Consider the following 16,862-nt stretch of genomic DNA (forward strand, 5'->3'; position numbering starts at 1 on the left):
AAGCTGTTACTTAACTAGCTGATAATGGCTGTTAGTCAAAGATGACCATTACTGGCTTCTTCACTGTTCTAGGGCTTCAGCCTTATGGAGTTAGTTTGTACAACAGACTCTGTATTAAGATGATAATGCAGTCACAATCAGTGATCTTTTTAAGATGTAAATTTCAAATTGCATTTGCTAGATTTGTAATAAAAAGTATCAAAAATGTATCCTTTAAAATTATTAACTACATTGTGGACATTCACGTAACTGAATGTTAAATAGGCATTAAAAGTTATAAAGAGGAAGCACCGATCCAAGTTATGTCACCCACCAATCTTGCAATGGAAACGTATCAGGGAAAGCTAGGTACCCCAGGGGTTGGAAAAACCACACTAGGCAAAGAACTTGCTTCAAAATCGGGACTGAAATACGTTAACGTGAGTGACTTGGCTCGAGAAGTCTGATTATCGGATATCATGGAGTCTGGCAAGATGGCTTCTCCCAAGAGCATACCGAAAGATACATAGATGATGGCACAAATCCTGAAGGATGGGGGGGATTACAGAACATGAGCCAGCAGTTATAAATCAGTTGTTGGAGTTTGCCTTCTGATATGTGACCACAATTCTAGATGATGCAAAAATTTCTCAAGCCATGCTAAGAAAGCTACTGTTGATGCAGATGATGTGCGATTGGCAATCTAGTGCTGAACTGACCAGTCTTTTACCACTCCTCCCTCAAGAGATTCCTTATTAGATATCGCAAGGCAAAGAAATCAAACTCCTTTGCCATTAATCAAGCCATATTCAGGTCCTAGATTGACACCTGATAGGTATTAACAGCTCCAAACTATAGGCTGAAATCTTTACAAAAAAAGGCATCAACTTCTGCAGGAAGAGTAACAGTCCCACGGTTAGGTGTTGGTTCGGTTACTAGCAGACCAAGTACTCCCACACTAGGCACACCAACCCCACAGACCATGTCTGTTTCAACTAAAGCAGGGACTCCCATGTCCCTCACGGGGGCAAAGGTTTACAGTATAGATGCCTACATTTCACAGTCTCCATCTGTAAAAGCTTCAATTCCTGCAACATTCAGCAGTTCAGAATGTTCTGATTAATCCATCATTACTTGGGTCCAAAAATGGTGTCATCAGAAAATACTGCCAATGAATCATCAAATGTATTAAAAAGAAAACATGAAGATGATGACAATGATAATTTGTAATCCAGCCTTGGTTCATGTAACGTGTATAGTTGGTCTTGAATGCATTGTACTGATATTAAACATGCATGCTGGATGTTTTCAAGTTGTGTTTTAGAAAACTTCAATAATATTTAATGAGTAAATACAATTACCATACTTTTCAATTGAAATTAAGGTTTTTCATCAGCCTTAAAAGTCTAAGAAAAATAAAGTTGTCATTCATTAATTTGGAAAAAAAAAAGTTATAAAGAGTAAACCTTTTTATGAAGTTTTTAATATTACAAGGCAACACATATATTCTTTAAACAGAATAAGCAAGACATTAAATTGTATTTAAAGCATGATCTCAAATACATGCAAATAAGTCTAGAGACAAAATACTATTAAAGAATGATTATCTTGGATGAGAGGATTTTAGCTGATATTTTTCCTTCTATTTTTGAAAATGTATGTAGTAATTATTCCTTTTTATACTAAATTATATGTAATTTTTAAAATATGCCAATGTTTAAATACTGTTTGCCAGCACCTTCTTTTAAGTTCTGAAATAGATTCAGACAGAACCTCCAAAAAGGGACCAAAAAGTAGCTCCTGAGTCTGAAGCAGTGGAAGAGTATTACAATTCCAATGGAGACATTCCGGCAGGAAACAGAATTCCTAGAATTATTGAAGCTGGCTCACAGGGTCACTCCAGGCTTTCTAGGCAGATTTCCAGGAGGTACAACCACCCTCCATCCTGTATTACCAGAGTTTCCTCACTCATAAAATACAGGTAATATCTGTACCTACTTCAAAGGAGTTATGAAATTAAATTATTTAATATAGACAAAGCATTTAAAATGGTACCTGGTAAGTGGGAAATACTGTAAAAGCTTAGTTATTTTGTCATCATTCTTTTATTACTATTATTTTTACCACTACAATTATCACTATCTCTATTACTACTATCACCACCAGCAATGCTAGCCTCATTTCTAAGGCCATTGCTACTACAGGAACAGGCAATAGAGCTTCCCTCCCTCGTGGGACCATTTTCCAATGAGAACATGTTTGCCAATTTAACCTCAAAGAAGTAGAAGGGCAAAGAGGCATGAGAATCGCACCCGAGATTATTTTTAATTGGATGCAACGTGCCTCCGGCACTTCTTCACCAGCATTCTGGCCACCAAATGCCCACTCTATTCATGTCGGCTACCACACCCAGGTTGATCTTTCTCTACAGTGTAAAATTACCTCTCCTTGTTTCAGACTCTGACCTTTTATAAAAATTTGTTCACATCTTAAAAATAGATTTTTAATATGACCCTGACTCATTCAGAATATTTATCAACAGGACATCTGAATATTTTTATAGAAGCGCTAAGTAGCAGAAAGTGACAATCCCTATACTTTAATAAACTTAGTCAATTCAAATATTTTTTTAGTAATTTAAAATAAAAATACTTAAAATTTTAAAACCTTTAGTGAAAATATTTACTTGCGAAAAGTACATAGAAACCTAACTACTGAAACTCAGTGGCTGATATCTCTGGGGAACCTGAACCTACGCAATTATGTATGTAACAGATGAGCCCTAACCCTTTCTGGTCACAACTGGTTGGAACAAAGGAATACATCTGCCCCAACCCAGGCCAGTCAGATTGTATCCTGAAGAATCTAAAGACAATACCAGCACTGCAGTCAAACAATGTAAACATTAGGGACATAGGCCATAACTGAGTCTTCAGCACATACAAGCCAAAGACACAGGGAGGAAGAAATTAACAGCTGTACAAAGCAGGAAGCCAATCCACAGACAAATGCAAAAATGAAAGGCCATATAGTCTTGAGAAGCAAAAAAAGTCAGTGAAAGTCCCTGGCTTTCCATTTGTAGTCCCATGCGGTCTTAAGGAACTTTCTTTGCCTCTCTTCAAATGTTTATGAGACTGCCTACTGTACTCAAGTTAGTCCCCCTTTATCTAAACTATCTTGAGCCGATTTTATTCCCTAGGAGCAAATGTGCCCTCACCACAGCTGACATGATCATGTGACAAATGCACATGTCATCAGCATGTTTTCTGTTCTTGCCCTTGGTTAAATAGATTAAAACAGTGTATATAATAAAAAGTTATTTCATAAAGATTCATGCATCAACACCCCAAAGTACTGTCTTGCTTTGTATCCACAGAAGAGTAGATAGGAAGAGAAATAAATTTTAGAAAAGAATCAATTCTGCAAAAGAATTTTAAGTCTCATGGATAATCTATTACAAAATGTCTCTACGATACCTGCTTCTTGGAAGAAACATGGATTCCTTGATGAACACGGAACCAGAAAGGAGGATATACCAGCAGGTCCCAATATCATCAGGACTGAAAAGAAAAGGTAATTGAATCAGATTGTTACCTATAACAACAACAACAAAAAATAAAACATATAGCACAAAGTGCAGCACCTGCATTTTAAAATCATAAAGAACAACAGCATAAAACATATTCATAAAAATACCATTATTCAACTACTAGAATCATTTTTACAAATTATTTCCTATCTCTGAAATATGCAAAAGATATTTATCAGTATTTTTAAATGTTTTAAATGTTCCTTAGACCTGTAGTACCTATCATTGTAAGTTTTTTTTTACCTTTTTTCAACATGAAATACTTTCACTTACTTCATAAAATGAAAAAATACCAAGAGCTATCAGTGAAACTTACTATTCCTAATCATTTTCCCTGTCTAGTAAGCTCTCATATTTCTCCACTATTTCTTCAGTATTCTTTTAGAACTTCTTTATGCATATGAACACAATAATGAACATATATTCTTATCCCTTATCTTACCACAAAGGAAAGAATTGTGTAGAGCATGCTCTCTTTTAGGAGCACGCTCTACACAATTCTTTACTTTGTAATAACTCTTAGAGATCTTTTCTTCAGAAGATGGCTTTCTTGAGCATTCTTTCTTACTGCTGTAGAGCATTCCTTTCCATTGTATGAATGTGCCATATTTGACTTAAGCAACCCCCTACTGACAGTCATTTCCCACTGTTTTCAACTATTGGGCAATTATATAAACACAAATAAAAAACTGAATAGTATTTTGTACATACAGTAGTAGCTGGAAGATAAAGTCCAAAGAGGGCAACTGTAGGGTCTAGGAGCACATACATAGTAATCTTGTTACTGTCAAAATGTCTTCCACAGGTAGTTAGCTATTTATACGCTAGCCTACTTCCCCACAGCCTTACTACTATAGTTTGTTATAATTTTAAAAAATACTGAAAAATTTTATGTGGAAGGCTTTTCTGGATGTTTAGAATATGTCAGGGAACAACAACAGAAAGATCCCTGCCCTCATGGAGATCATATTCAAGTCTCATTGAGAAGCCATTTGAACAAAGGAGATGAATTAGCCACGGGGATCCTGAAGGGATCAGCATTCCAGGCAAAAGCCAAGGATCAGGAGTGTGCATGCAAAGGCCGTGGGGCTGCCACTGCCTCACAAGGTCAGGGTAACTGAAGTGCTTCTGGATTTTTTTGCCAATCTGCTTGGTGAAAATAATATCTTAACTTAATTTTTTTTCATTTGTTTTTCTTATAAGACCATCTTTTTTATGTTCATAAGTCATTTCTATTTCTGTTTTGTAAAAATCACTTCATAACTTTGAACAAAGACTCTATTAATTGTGAGGTTTTTTTGGGGCTGGGCACAGTGGCTCACACCTGTAATCCCAACACTTTGGGAGGCCCAGGCAGGCGGATCACCTGAGGTCAGGAGTTTAATACTAGACTGGCAAACATGGTGAAACCCTGTCTCTACTAAAATTACAAAAAAAAATTAGCCAGCATGGTAGCTCATTCCTATAATCCCAGCTACTTGGGAGGCTGAGGCAGAAGAATTGCTTGAACCCAGGAGGTGGAGGATGCAGTGAGCTGAGATTGCCCTATTACACTCTAGTCTGACATCGGTGAGAGACTCTATCTCAAAAAAAAAAAAAAAAAAAAAGAGTTTTAAAAATTTTCTTAGGCACTTTATAAAAACTGGCCTTCTGAAAACATGGGCTGTGAATACCTTTTCCCCCACTGTGTGGTTTACCCTTGGACTTGGTTTATGGTGTTTTCTGCCATGGGTAAATTATTTTATCGTGAATAGTCAATTGCATCAAATTTATTAGTTAGGATACAAACTCAGCTACTATTAAAACAAAAATCTAAACATAACAATGGCATAACCAAGGAGGAAGTTCATTTCTCTCTCACACACACAATAGTCTGAACACTAGAAGTACACGACTGATAAGGTGTTTCCATGACATTGGGAAGCCACATTCTATTTTGTGGCTCAGCCGTCCTCAACCATGGCTTCCATTTGTATTCTAGGGTGGCAGGTCGAAATCTCACCACCACATCCACGTTCCAGTCAATGAGGGGAGTCGAAAAGAAACACAGAGCGTACCCTTTTCTTCCAAGAGTAACAACATGGATGCTGCATACCATGTTCCTCTCAGATGCCAGTGACCCATATGCATGTTGTAAGGTTGTCTTCAGCAATTTTTGCCAAGTCTTTGTTTTGTTTGGTTTCTGTATTGTGTCATTAAAAAGTTTTTAGAAGACACTAAATTACATTTACAACTCTGAATAATTACATTACTTAATAATGTCAATTACTATCACCTAATCACTTTCACTGTGCTAACTGCTTCCAAAGTGAATCAGCAGTTGAATATCTTTCCCCGCAAGTCCATTCTTCACCAAATTCATGACTACTTAGCTCAATAGCAATGCCTCAAGAAATATAAAGGAAAAGCATTGTTAAATAAAAGTTTCGTTTGAATGCAGAACCATAAAAATAAAATGATTTCTCAAGTGAAAACGCAAAGTACTTCAAAGAAAAATTCATATTTTTGTCTCCTTGATTTTTAATCATTACGTCTTGCAACCACCAATCATTTGTGAAATGGTTTGTGAAAAGAAAAAATTTATTTGTCTTTATTGATGTGACAGCATTATTCTTAAATTCTGATTTATGCCAAGAATGTTATTCCAGACTCAAAACTAGTTTAATAATTTTTAAATAACAAATGGTAAAACATTAAAATAGGAAAAAAAAATTCTGTAAACTTTTTAAAATCTGTTTTTATAATGTTACCTTTATCTATCACACACACACACACACACACACACACACACACACACACACACACACGTTGGCCCAAGGAAGTAAAATCTAGAAAAATAGGAAATTAAGGTAGGTCACCACTTCCTAACTATGTGGCCTTGGGCAAGTTACTAGAGCAGCTGCAAGGATTAAATGAAAAAATGATCATTAAATGCAAATAATGATTTAGTAACAACAAATAGCATTAACATGTTAAAAGTACAAATAATGGCACCATGATCTAGATTAACTGTGACAGAGAGAACATAACAAACGTTAGCTGGCTTTTCAATTATTTCATGTCTGTCAATTCTGAAGGCAAAAATAACAGACAAATTAAGGACAAGGCTTATAAATTCAGCTCTCCTGGCACTGATAATAAAACACATATGAAATGAAAGGCAACCAAGGTTCAAAGTCGATAAAATACTGTGGCAGTGAATGCTCTGGCATCCTTAACACCCAACAATTAGCCTATATTTAGGGTTGGCTCTTTATATCAGGAAATCCATGAGAAAGATTTGATGATGTGAAGGTAAGTGGTAATCTCTACCACGTAATTATAATTTTGTTTATCTGATAGATAGGCTGTTTCTCTACATTTTCAAAAGAATCCAAAGTTAACATGCAAGAGTTATATTTGGTTTAGTAGGCATTTGCAGAGAATGACCGTTCAATCATCGTTTACTAAATTCAGTGGGCATTTACCACATGCCAGGCCACATATGATAACCAAAATTTCTTCAAGTTGTCTCTTCTAAGGATTCAGGTTTTGTAAAAATAAGTTAATTAGAACTAAGAATACAAAAAACAGTGAATCTTATTTTACAGATGTTCTGGAAATAGTTGTAAGCTAGAAAAATCCTTCTCTCCTCCCTCCTACCCATCCCCCACAGAATTTTTTTTAGTTCCTGTTATGAAAATTCCTTTCTGTGAGGTGTCTCCATCAAAATCTGTTTTATTTAGTCTTCCTAGTCCAGGAAATTCCCCTTACTTTATTAGAAAGCACTGTACTAACCATGCTTACTCCTTTCACTTACAATTATGCCTCAGGCAGACAGTGTTTCAGTGTGGGGTACAATGTGCTTCCCCTTCAAGATCTGCAAACACTTCCTTTCCACAGTGCAGCTGTTACTGGAGGGGTTTTTACAACATTTTTACATGTGTATATAAAAATGGAAAAGTGAAACTGAAATTATAAAAACAGTACTTAGTAGTAACAGCAGTAAATTTTTCAATACTTGGAGAGTATGCAAATTGAGAGCTCACTTCCAGGTTCTAAAGCTGGTTAAGAGAAGACTGACAATAATAATAATAGCACAGTGTCCAACTTCCAATGGTCCGACAAGCTTTCTCCTCTTTAAGACGCACTCAACTCGAGTACCAAACGATTCTGCTTTTCACTTTCAGTATAATATTCAAAATATTACATGAGGTACTCGACAGTTTGTTATAAAATAGGCTTTGTGTTAAAAGATCCTGCCCAACTGTAGGCTAATGTAAGTGTTCTGAGCATGTTTACATTAGGTTAAGTGTATGTGTCAGTTCTCTCTCGGCCATAAATAACTGCCTGGGATTGGGTAACTTTAAAAGAGGTTTAATTGGCTCACAGTTCCGCAGGCTGTAAGCATGGCTGGGGAGGCCTCAGGAAACTTACAATCATGGGGGAAGGCAAAGGGGAAGCAAGCACTTCTTACCATGGCAGAGCAGGAAAGAGAGCGGAGAGAGAAGTCCTACACATACTTAAACAACCAGAACTCATGAGTACTCACCCACTATGACGAGGACAGCAAAGGGAAATCTGCCCCATGATCCAGTTACCTCCGACCAGGTCCCTCCCTCAACACTAAGGACAACAATTCGACACAAGATTTGGGTGGGGACACAGAGCCAAATCTTATCATTAGGCTAAGCAATGATGTTCAGTAAGCTATATGCATTAACTGCATTTTCACTTAGGATATTTTCAACATATAGTGGGTTTATTGGGATTAAACCACATTGTAATTCAAGGAGTAGGTATAGTGGTAGTAATAATAATAAATATCTAAGATTAACACTAAGATTCTATTCTATTCAGTAGTTCTCAAGCTTTGATATGCAAATGAATCATCTAAGATGTTAGTTTAAAATGCATCTATCCCACCCATTTCCCCAGTTTCTGATCATTAGATGGGAGATCCATCAAAGTGACTTTTAAACAAACGTCCTGGATGATTCTTATGTATGGGGCTTGCCAACTTTGAAAAAGTTTCAGAAAAATGGTCTCGATATGAAGTTCCACCAGGAACAAATGGAAGGAAAAAATGTACAACTTTATCAATATCCATGCAATTAGGTATGTGCATTGTATTAAAAAGTGCTATTTTAATTTTTCTCAAACAGTTGATTTTTTTTCTTTTAATTATGAGCAAAGGAGCCCCTTCAAGGTTTGCTGAAATAGTAATGCTTAATCTTGAAAGAACCCTGACTGATTTCCAAATAATCTGTCTGACACCACCAGTACTGGGCAGAAAAGAGAAATCCAGACTAAAGAGGTTCATATAGGAACACAGTACTTGCAAGTCTCTCTAATCAGCCAAATGTATGCTTAGAGAAGACCTAATTCTTAGAATCTCAGAATTTGACCACTGGATCATGTGCTAGGAACCACAATGGACAACTGATTTGATTTCAATACAATGAAATCAAATCCTACAATTGACAAAACAAGTCACAAACGCCCTGGTATATAACAAGGCACTTTAAAAGTTTCCTGTTTCTGTTTTTCATCAACAGGAAGGAAATTAATAAGACCAAACAAAACAAAATACAAACAGACCTTATAAAATGATCAATTCACCTTCCAGTGTAAACAGATAGAAAGCCTCTGAGGCAATCAGAACTGCATGATCTCCACTCAGCATTATCCCAAGTCTAAACCAAGAATAATGGGCAAGAGGGAGATACTTGATTTGACCCCCTTCTCTCCCGCCTTTCTTCTTACTACCCCTCAACATTACTCACTGCTCCAGACTGGCTGCTTTCCTTCTGTTCCTTCCAACTCTGCCACGCTGTTCAAGATGTTTAACTCTCTCCATCCACTGTACCTTAAGAGATGGCTCAAACACTACTTTAAGAAAATCTTCTCACTCACTGTTCTCCAAACTCTAAAAAACTTATCCCATCCAATTTCATTGTTTTATGTTTTTCTCTAACAATTTCTTACTCCTGAGTATCTTCCTCCAACTACAATGAACTATCCGAACTATCCTTTTAAGGTAGACACCTGGCGTCATGCCTAGTAGAAACTGGGCAACAATTTCAGTAATCATTTGCTCAGGTAAATCAGATCAGATGACATCCTTCTGCTGAACCCCCGTGGTCCTTCAGAGGAAAAAGTGCAGACCCCTGGCACAGCCCATGAAGGAAGGAGGAAAAGGCTGCGCAAAGAGTGCAGGTTCCAGAGTGCAGGTTCTGGAGCACAGATTCCCTCTTTCACACTAGCCCTGTGATCTGAGATTCCAGTTCCTCAACTGCAAAATGGAAGACATTGGTATCTTCTTCACAGAGCTCCTTTTATTTAATGAAACTATATATAAAGAACCTTGCATGACGGTTAGAAAAAAATACAAGTTCTCTTCATCTCCTTTCCTCTTTTGTAATCGTCTCTGCAAAGACCAACCTTCATCTTTGCTTTCTGCTCCCAACCCCAACATTCCTTATGCTGTAAAACTTCATCCTGTTCAGCCAGGCCACACACTTTTTTCCACCTATGCCATAAAGGTTTTGAATAAACCTGCGGTCTAGCTTCTGAATAGTATATTTTCTCTTGTAAATGTATTATTCATCCTTCTAGTTCCAGGTTAACTATCACCTCCTCTGAGAAGTGTTTTGGTACATTCCAAGGAAAGTGAGCCATTTTATTCCAGCTTCACAGAACTCTGTGTACATGCTCATGTGAAGCAGGTGCCAGAGTGTCATAATTATTGACATTAGAAGTTTCTCCCCAATAGTTACTCAACTCTTCTAACTCTTAAGTACCCCCAATTTATACACTACATAATGCTTGACTGGCACTCAGATATTTCCTTAGAAAGTAAATTAATGAACTGAATAGACAGGAACCCAGGTAAGGTATTAAAGTGTCCGAAGTCAAAGACGTGAACTTCAGTTTACCAGTAAATGGAAAAATGGAGCCAGGATCAGAGCCTCCTTGGCAATATCCTAGAGATCCACAAGGTGGCACTCTTTCCATGGGAAAGAGCTGTGTGTGCCGCTCCACATTCTCATTTAAAGAGGCAGCCAGTAAGTGATCAAGTTGAAGCTGACAAGGGGATTGAAAGAACTACCAAGTCCAAAGAAAACTGATTAAATCAGCAAAGGCAATTATTAGAGGGCAAGAAAGTGACTGTGAAAATGCTACTTCATTCAGCTGTTAATACAATGTGAAAACTTAAGGGGGGCCCAGTCAGCCAAAAAGATTGCTCATGGTAGCCTGGCACAGTGGCTCACCTGAGGTCAGGAGTTCAAGACCAGCCTGGCCAACACGGTGAAACGCTCATCTATACTACAAATACAAAAATTGGCAGGGCACGGTGGCGGGTGCCTGTAGTCCCAGCTACTTGCAGGGCTGAGGCAGGAGAATTGTTTAAACCCAGGAGGCAGAGGTTGCATTGAGCCAAGATCACACCACTGCACTCCAGCCTGGGCAATAAGAGCGAAACTCCGTCTCAAAAAAAAAAAGCCAAGGGGGACTGACAAAACAGAGTGGCAGGGTCTGGGGAGGTGGCTGTGGGCAAAGGATGCTGAGCCTGGCATGGCCATCAGCTCAAAACAAGGCTCCCAACAGCCACAAACATGGGCATCTAAGTTTGGGTGGGACTTGGGGGGGTTGGAGAAGCAACAAATAGAAACAGAAAGAATGGTACCCATGCAGAATCTAAGCAATTTGGAACCAGAAGTTAGTGCTTTCCCAGATGATCCCGACAAAATATGGAACAAGGTGGGTATATGGGCTACAAGAGGAGACTTCCTCCCTCTTTAGCAGAGCAAGTGCAATATGGCATGGGCCAAGCCTGAAGTGGCCCAGGGGAGTGAGGAAGCTCCTCTGAATGTTTCATATGGGCAGCATTAACAAGGTCATTAAGACAGAGAAGCAAAAGGACAGCAACTGCTTTGTGAATAAGAAGAATCGGTAAGATGAGCACAGGCAAAATGTCCAGAAATAGTGGCTGAGATGAGCACACAACACGGCTATCACAGACAGGTTCAGCACAACTGAGAACCACGTATAGCATCAAATACCAATTTTGGTGTTACTTTGGAAAGGTCACTTTATACTATCCAGGATGTAATACCACAGAGTATCACATTCAAAGGACAAAGCTGTTGGCATCTGGAGAAAAGGAGACAGGAATCATCACCTAAGGCTATTGGTCCCATGTCTACAAAACAAGAAAGGGAAAGAAAATGAAGACTAATAAAGGTTCCAATAACTACTTGGGGACAAAAAGGAATTCCAGAGGGCCAGCCACCCATGACAAAAAAAATAGAAAAACACCTTTATTTTCCTGTATCTGCTGTCTCACCAATACCACCCAACCAAAAGATAAAGAGACATCTTCCCAAGCTTCTCCCTCTTCACAGCCTATCATCACATTCTGTGGGTTCCCCTCCCAAGTCACTATCGCTTGCCCTTTGCTAAAGTTCAGGGTTCCATTTTTGCTCACCTACACTGCTGTTATTATACAGGCTTCTGGTCAGCTTAGGCTTGTGCTCTCAAATATATGATTATGCCAAAAAACCACAGTGAAAATTACTTATTTACAAGAAATTATCCTCTATCCCTCTCTAGGCATCCAGCAGACAGTTGAGATCAGAGGTTTTCAATATCGAGAGCCCTTGGGATTTCAAGGTGTCCAAACCTCCTTCAATAAAAATAGCTACTGCTGTTGGGCTAAACAGGATTTTCTATGAACAAAGTGTTCCACAGCTTCAAAAAAATAAGTTCTAACAATGGCCTGCTTCCAATACACAGACGGCTTTCCAGATACACAATAATTTTAATCTTTCTCACAAATACATCATTTCTGTTACTAGATTTATTACAGTTTAAAAATTATTTGTGTATTTTTACTCCTCTGATGGAGCGCTAAGCTGTAAGCTGAAAGACAAAGTCTGTATTATTTATTTCTGTATAGCCAAATGGCACAAAGCAAGCTCACTAGATAAATTAATACAAAACATCACAGTAAACGATCCTAACAATGATATCATGACAAAAGAAATATGAAGTACATATACTAAAACATGAAGTATATGCCAAATTTTAGAAGAAGCCCTAACCAGAGTTAAGGGCTGGGGCATTTACATTTTCCACTATTCGAATAGCAATATTTTATTATAAAATGATATCATTCATAACAGTTATGTGTAAATACATCAATTATATATAAATTCCCACAATATGAAAACAAATGACATTTTTTTAAGTAGAGGGTAATTTTTGTTCTATTTCTTAAAAGTTATAAATTGTGAGGAAATTACTTCATTTATAATTAAAAACTCTGAAGAAAGAAAACACCATTTTAAGATTTTTTAAAAATCCTTATTTTCCAATCAATAGCAATTACAAGGAATTGCAAACAACAAACAGAAAAAGTCAACAAGATCAATAAGAACTCTGAAAACTAATGAAAATATTAAAGACATTTCATCTGTATACTGAAAATAAAGGGGACACCGCAGACATCCTTTTTTTTTTGTGAACTAGCAGGGTAACCAATGTAAACTACTAAATAATCAATATAGCCAGATATTCTATAGGCTCATTAATGTCATCATTTTTTTCATTATTTATTATTTTTATTGTTTTAAGACAAGGTCTCACTGTCGCCCAGCCTGGAGTGTGGTGGTGCACTCTTGGCTCATTGCAACCTCCGCCTCCTCCTAGGCTCAAGTGACGTTCCCACCTCAACCTCCTGAGTAGCCCTGGGACTACAGGAATGCACCACCACACTGGATAATTTCTGTCTTTTTTTAGAGATGGGGTTGTGCCATTTTGTCCAGACTGGTGTCAAACTCCTGGGCTCAGGCAATCCACCCACCTCAGCCTCCCAAGGTGCTGGGATTACAGGCATGAGCCACTCTGCCTGGCCCAATCATTCTTAAATTTATAAAGTTCATTTTTACAATGAAAAGGAGTAAAACACTGGGAGTTATGAAGCTATTCAATAAAAATTAAATGAAAGGAAAAATACCAATACAAACTGTGTGTGTGTGTGTGTGTGTGTGTGTGTGTGTGTGTGTGTGTGTGTAAGATAATACATCAAATTGACGGTTAGGCTATACTGAGGGTAAAGAAATAGATCCAAGGGCTCAAGGAACAATTTATCACATGTTATAAAAGAACCAATCTGAAAATTGTACTCTCTTGGAAACTACTGATGAAATGAGTCTTTTAGATTTATATGCTGTAATTTCATCTTCATAAGAAACCTGTTCTTTACCTAGAGTAACCTGGGTCTCAGAAAAATTAAAGGTAATTTATACACACCCAGAGACAGAGTCAAATTCAAAGCTAAAACTGCCTAACTTCAGAACACAGAAGTCCCTACAGCAAGAAACTGGAATGCCTCTGCAAAACACTTTACAGCACCACTAACCCTCATATCAGAAAGGATCTAAAAAGCAAGCTGTATTTTTCCCCTATATCTTATACTCTAAACAGGTTTTTATTCACTTTTATTCACTAACCAGTTTCATAGAAAATTGATACAAAGAATCCGACAATTGCTGATGTGTAACCAGCCATTTTATTAGGAAGTTAGGCCATAATGAAGGTCTTTATCTACAGATGAAAGGAGTTCCTTCTTTTGAATAGAAAATTGGGAAAAAAATAATCATTGGGAACGGACTAAATGCAAATTTTCATGGTAGGCATGAGAATGCAAACTGAAACATAAGCATAGTCCCTACCCTCATGGACATTACAGCTTAATTGTATTTTTAACAATGTTTTCATTTAAATACTCTTCTGTTCAACATAAAAATAGAACATTTTCATTTAAATATAGTAATATAAAAAATCACTGTCAAGAAGCCTTAAAGGATCTCCATAGGTACATAAAACAGTCCTTCTTTAGTATCTCTATGGGCATGAGTGTGCATGTGCGATGGCTTGCATTTTCATACTTACGTACATTCCATGCAAAGGCTAAGTGTTTAAAGACGGCATTTTTCAAATAAATTAAAACCTTTGGTTTCTTTTTTTTTTTTTTTTTAAGACAGGGTCTCAGTTGCTAGGCTCAACCTCAGCTCACTGCAAACTCCGCTTCTGGGGCTCAAGCGATACTCATGGCTCAGCCTCCTGAGTAGCTGGGATTACAGGCACATGCCACCATGCCGGGCTATAAAAATGACCTAAGTAGTAGATTAGAGCTTTTGTAATAATTTTAAAACAATTTACCATGATGTAAAATAAAACAAAATCTTGGTCACATCAGGAAGGAAAAAAAATAGTGTAATAATTGGATATGAGTAAGAGAGGCAAAGGAACAACTGCAGGATGGAAGGCATTGTGGCACACTTAGGGTCCGGTTTAAGGTCTTAGACACAGGGCAGGAAGAAGAGCCGGAAGATACAAACAAGAACAGAAATAACTACATCACACAGGCAAAAAGACATCCCTTCCTCTTAGAGGCAGGAGTGGGACAACAGGTAAATGCAGATATAGATAAATTAGAGCATTTGAGACCAAGAGCAAACTTGAGGCAGAGTTCACCGGAGGAGGTGTAGGAGAGCAGAAATGGGACAGAGATGGATGAGCAGCCTCACAGAACAGTGGGAATAGCTGCTGTGAAAACAGAAAGCCAAGTCAACAACTGCAGACTGCTAACAGCAACAAGAGCTCAGCTGAGGCTTGCAGTTCTAAATTGCACACTTACAGATTTAAATGAAAATGCTTTAAAAGACCCAATAGGCCTCAATGCAGCTCTTTTATGGAGAACAATTTCCTCTCCTGGAACAGAGAAAGATAAAACCCTTTACAAAGTGCTTTGAACACTCTTTTGTAAACCAAAGCATTCAGTCAGATATGTATGTGGAAAACAGGCAGTGAGATGCAGTTACACTTATTTATAATATGAGCATGTATGTGTGTGGACACTTAAACTTCTGCAATGGTTGAATTTCTAAGCCAAAAGTATTGAGCATGTTAAATGTAATTGTATACTAAATGATATTTCTGTTTCACTTCACTATTTGTGAAGATGGCTGGCCATTTAAAAAAAAAAAAATTTTTAAAACTAAAGTAGATCAGACAGTTTCTAGGCTGTACTATGAGAAAGACCCAGGTTCAAATAATTTTTCCAGAGAACAAATTCCCAGCTTCTTACTGATGATACGTTGCAACTTTTACTATTTATCCAATGTTTTTACATATGTTTCTCATTTCAGATTAAATTCTTCAATAAAGACAAATGTAAGTTGAGGTCCCTCTAGTGAGGAATATGTATTACCCACCTCAGTATTCCCACAACCAGAAATTACCTGACAGTCTTTTCCGTTTTGTAAAGTTGAGCTAATTTTCTCTAACTTTCTAATGCAAACAAATACAATTTGATTCTAAATGGGCAACTCTCAATTTTAAAAATGCAATCTTATCAGAATCACAAAGTTCCCCCCATCTCAATACAATTTAAAATGGCATTTTTGTCATCTTGGTCGTTCATGTTAAAGCAATAACACCACTGAAGCTAGAGAATCACTATCATAATTCCTTCCTAACAAACATTTAGAGCAACTAAAATACTGGAAAACGAAAATGTAAATCCTCAAAACAGTGATGAGAATGACAATGATGCCGGCACTAACGTGCTTGTGCACTTATTCTGACATACTGTTCTAAACACTCGGTACAGGTTACTGCATCTCATCCTCATGCCAACTCTGATGAGTAGGAACTATTATTATCGGTTCCACATTATAGGTGAGAAAAACTAGGTACAGAGGTAGATCAAAAGAGTGTTATATTTACCTGGTGAAATTATTAAAACCATAAACTTAGAAGGCACCAGCACACAAACATAATAAGGAAAATGACTACTCTGCTCATCTCTTGGTCATAAAACCAAAGTCTGAAAGCCTTTGATATTTCTGACTGCACTGTGCTCTTTAAGCTCCAGGAAGAACAAGAACAAATCATTTCCCCACAAGTTGTAAGAACAGGTCCCAAAAAGAGGAGTACTATTATTAAGTTTATCACAGATTTATATATAACACAAATACAATAATTTTTTAATTTTCAAGACTGAACTGACACAAATTGTACATGCAGAAACATGCCTGTTTAAGGATCATGAAAAAAATAATTCAATTACATTTCATCACAAGATTGGCCTAATGCTAGAAATCTGATTATGCAAATCTACAATTAGTCTCTGAATTTTTGGTCTTATGATCATGATTTGTCAAATATCCGAAGACTTCTCATCACTTACTAACACTGTTGCCTACTTCTAACTAGTCAAATATGGGCAGTTGCTACAATCAAC

The 16,862-nt window shown here is 37.3% G+C and overlaps 1 protein-coding gene and 1 pseudogene across 7 annotated transcripts in view; one reads left to right on the plus strand and one right to left on the minus strand.

Annotated features, from left to right (window-relative positions):
- The window catches only part of RAPGEF2 (Rap guanine nucleotide exchange factor 2), a 249,448-nt gene that overhangs the window by 140,619 nt on the left and 91,967 nt on the right, over positions 1-16,862 (minus strand). For all 6 annotated transcript variants that reach the window (XM_032248533.1, XM_032248534.1, XM_032248532.1 and 3 more), the window contains exon 4: positions 3,456-3,539. In XM_032248533.1, coding sequence (XP_032104424.1) covers positions 3,456-3,539 — 84 coding nt within the window. The remainder of the gene's footprint in view (positions 1-3,455; positions 3,540-16,862) is intronic.
- LOC116530466 lies at positions 306-1,412 on the plus strand (annotated as a pseudogene). Its single transcript, XR_004260014.1, has one exon. The product of XR_004260014.1 is annotated as a transcription initiation factor TFIID subunit 9-like (transcript).

This window comes from Sapajus apella, unplaced genomic scaffold (genome assembly GCF_009761245.1).
Source record: "Sapajus apella isolate SASKATOON/1434 unplaced genomic scaffold, GSC_monkey_1.0 scaffold67, whole genome shotgun sequence".
In the NCBI taxonomy this organism is placed as follows: domain Eukaryota; kingdom Metazoa; phylum Chordata; class Mammalia; order Primates; family Cebidae; genus Sapajus; species Sapajus apella.